We start from the raw sequence: 1,140 nt of genomic DNA, 5'->3' as shown, positions 1-1,140 counted from the left end.
GGCGAGCCAACCAACCACAACATCCACAACCCGAGCTGCAAATCTACTCTAAAACCTTAAAGAGTAGCTTGGTTTTGTATCATGATTACATAAGTTAAATATTGCTTTGTACTGAAATAAAAGCAATGTTGGAGGTCTGAAATAAAAACAAAGTGCTGGAGAAACTCAGCAGGTTTGGCAGCAGCTGCAGTGAGAGAAACAGATTTAACATTCGGAGTTCAACATTACTCTTCCTTGGGTTCTGCAACTTTCTTTAATTATTTTGTTTTCGTTATGGGTTTGTACTGTAATGATCGTAGAATACAGAAACAAGTCAGGCCACAATGGATTTCATTCTCTGAAAACAGGCTTAACAATCATATTACGTGCTGGTCTCACATGACTCCTTACACAGTTGAATGGTTAAGGCAATGCAGGTGAAGGGCCAAGGATGAAAAAAGATGATGAAAAAGACGATGGGATGATGAAAAAGAATTGCCTGGATTCTCTTTACACTTTGTAATGTGTAGAATGACAGATATACTAGGGCTGCTTTTATCCCCTAGCCTTCCACAAAGAATGTTTCTCTGCACACTGGACAGCTCAAACATGCCTGACCTATAAATAACATTTATAATGTGCAATAATACTTAGAAAATCACAGATAATAAGGCCAAAAATAAGAAATTTTGCTCTGACCCAAGGTCACTGCTTTCTCCATGTCTCTTTCGTTAGCTTTCAGGATTTCATCTCGATTGTCTGTCAGGAGGTCAGCCAGCCGGTGAATAATATCAGCCCTCTGAACAAATACAAGTGAAGCATCAAAATACACAGAGCACAAAAGACAGGCTATTAGCACAAGATTTTATCTTTGACCACATGCCCCACTACCATACATGCATTCCACCTACCCACAAGGAAAGGCCCTCAATCCGGTCATACAGTCAAGGTGGAAGAGTCAAGTGATTCCTGAACAATAACACTGCACTATCTTCTCCTGTATATCTCTAAACACCACCTCCGAAACTGGTGTGAATGGGATCAAACCAGCGACATAGTAAATGAGGGTCAGATATAGAATGCAGCCCAACCAATAGATCTGGAGTGTGATTGTTCAGGAATCACTTGACTCTTCCACCTACACTGTAGGACCCGATCGAA

At 40.6% G+C, this 1,140-nt stretch overlaps 1 protein-coding gene across 7 annotated transcripts in view; it reads right to left on the bottom strand.

Annotated features, from left to right (window-relative positions):
- Window positions 1-44: 44 nt before the first annotated feature.
- LOC109935555 (aldehyde dehydrogenase 18 family, member A1) overlaps window positions 45-1,140 on the bottom strand; it is a 41,969-nt gene continuing 40,873 nt past the window's right edge. For all 7 annotated transcript variants that reach the window (XM_048608758.1, XM_048608761.1, XM_048608760.1 and 4 more), the window contains exon 11: window positions 45-778. In XM_048608758.1, the coding sequence (XP_048464715.1) occupies window positions 638-778 (141 nt within the window). In that variant the 3' untranslated portion in view covers window positions 45-637. The remainder of the gene's footprint in view (window positions 779-1,140) is intronic.

The sequence above is a fragment of the Rhincodon typus genome, chromosome 20 (genome assembly GCF_021869965.1).
Source record: "Rhincodon typus isolate 14 chromosome 20, sRhiTyp1.1, whole genome shotgun sequence".
NCBI lineage: Eukaryota > Metazoa > Chordata > Chondrichthyes > Orectolobiformes > Rhincodontidae > Rhincodon > Rhincodon typus.
This window is presented reverse-complemented; position numbering and strand designations above follow the sequence as displayed.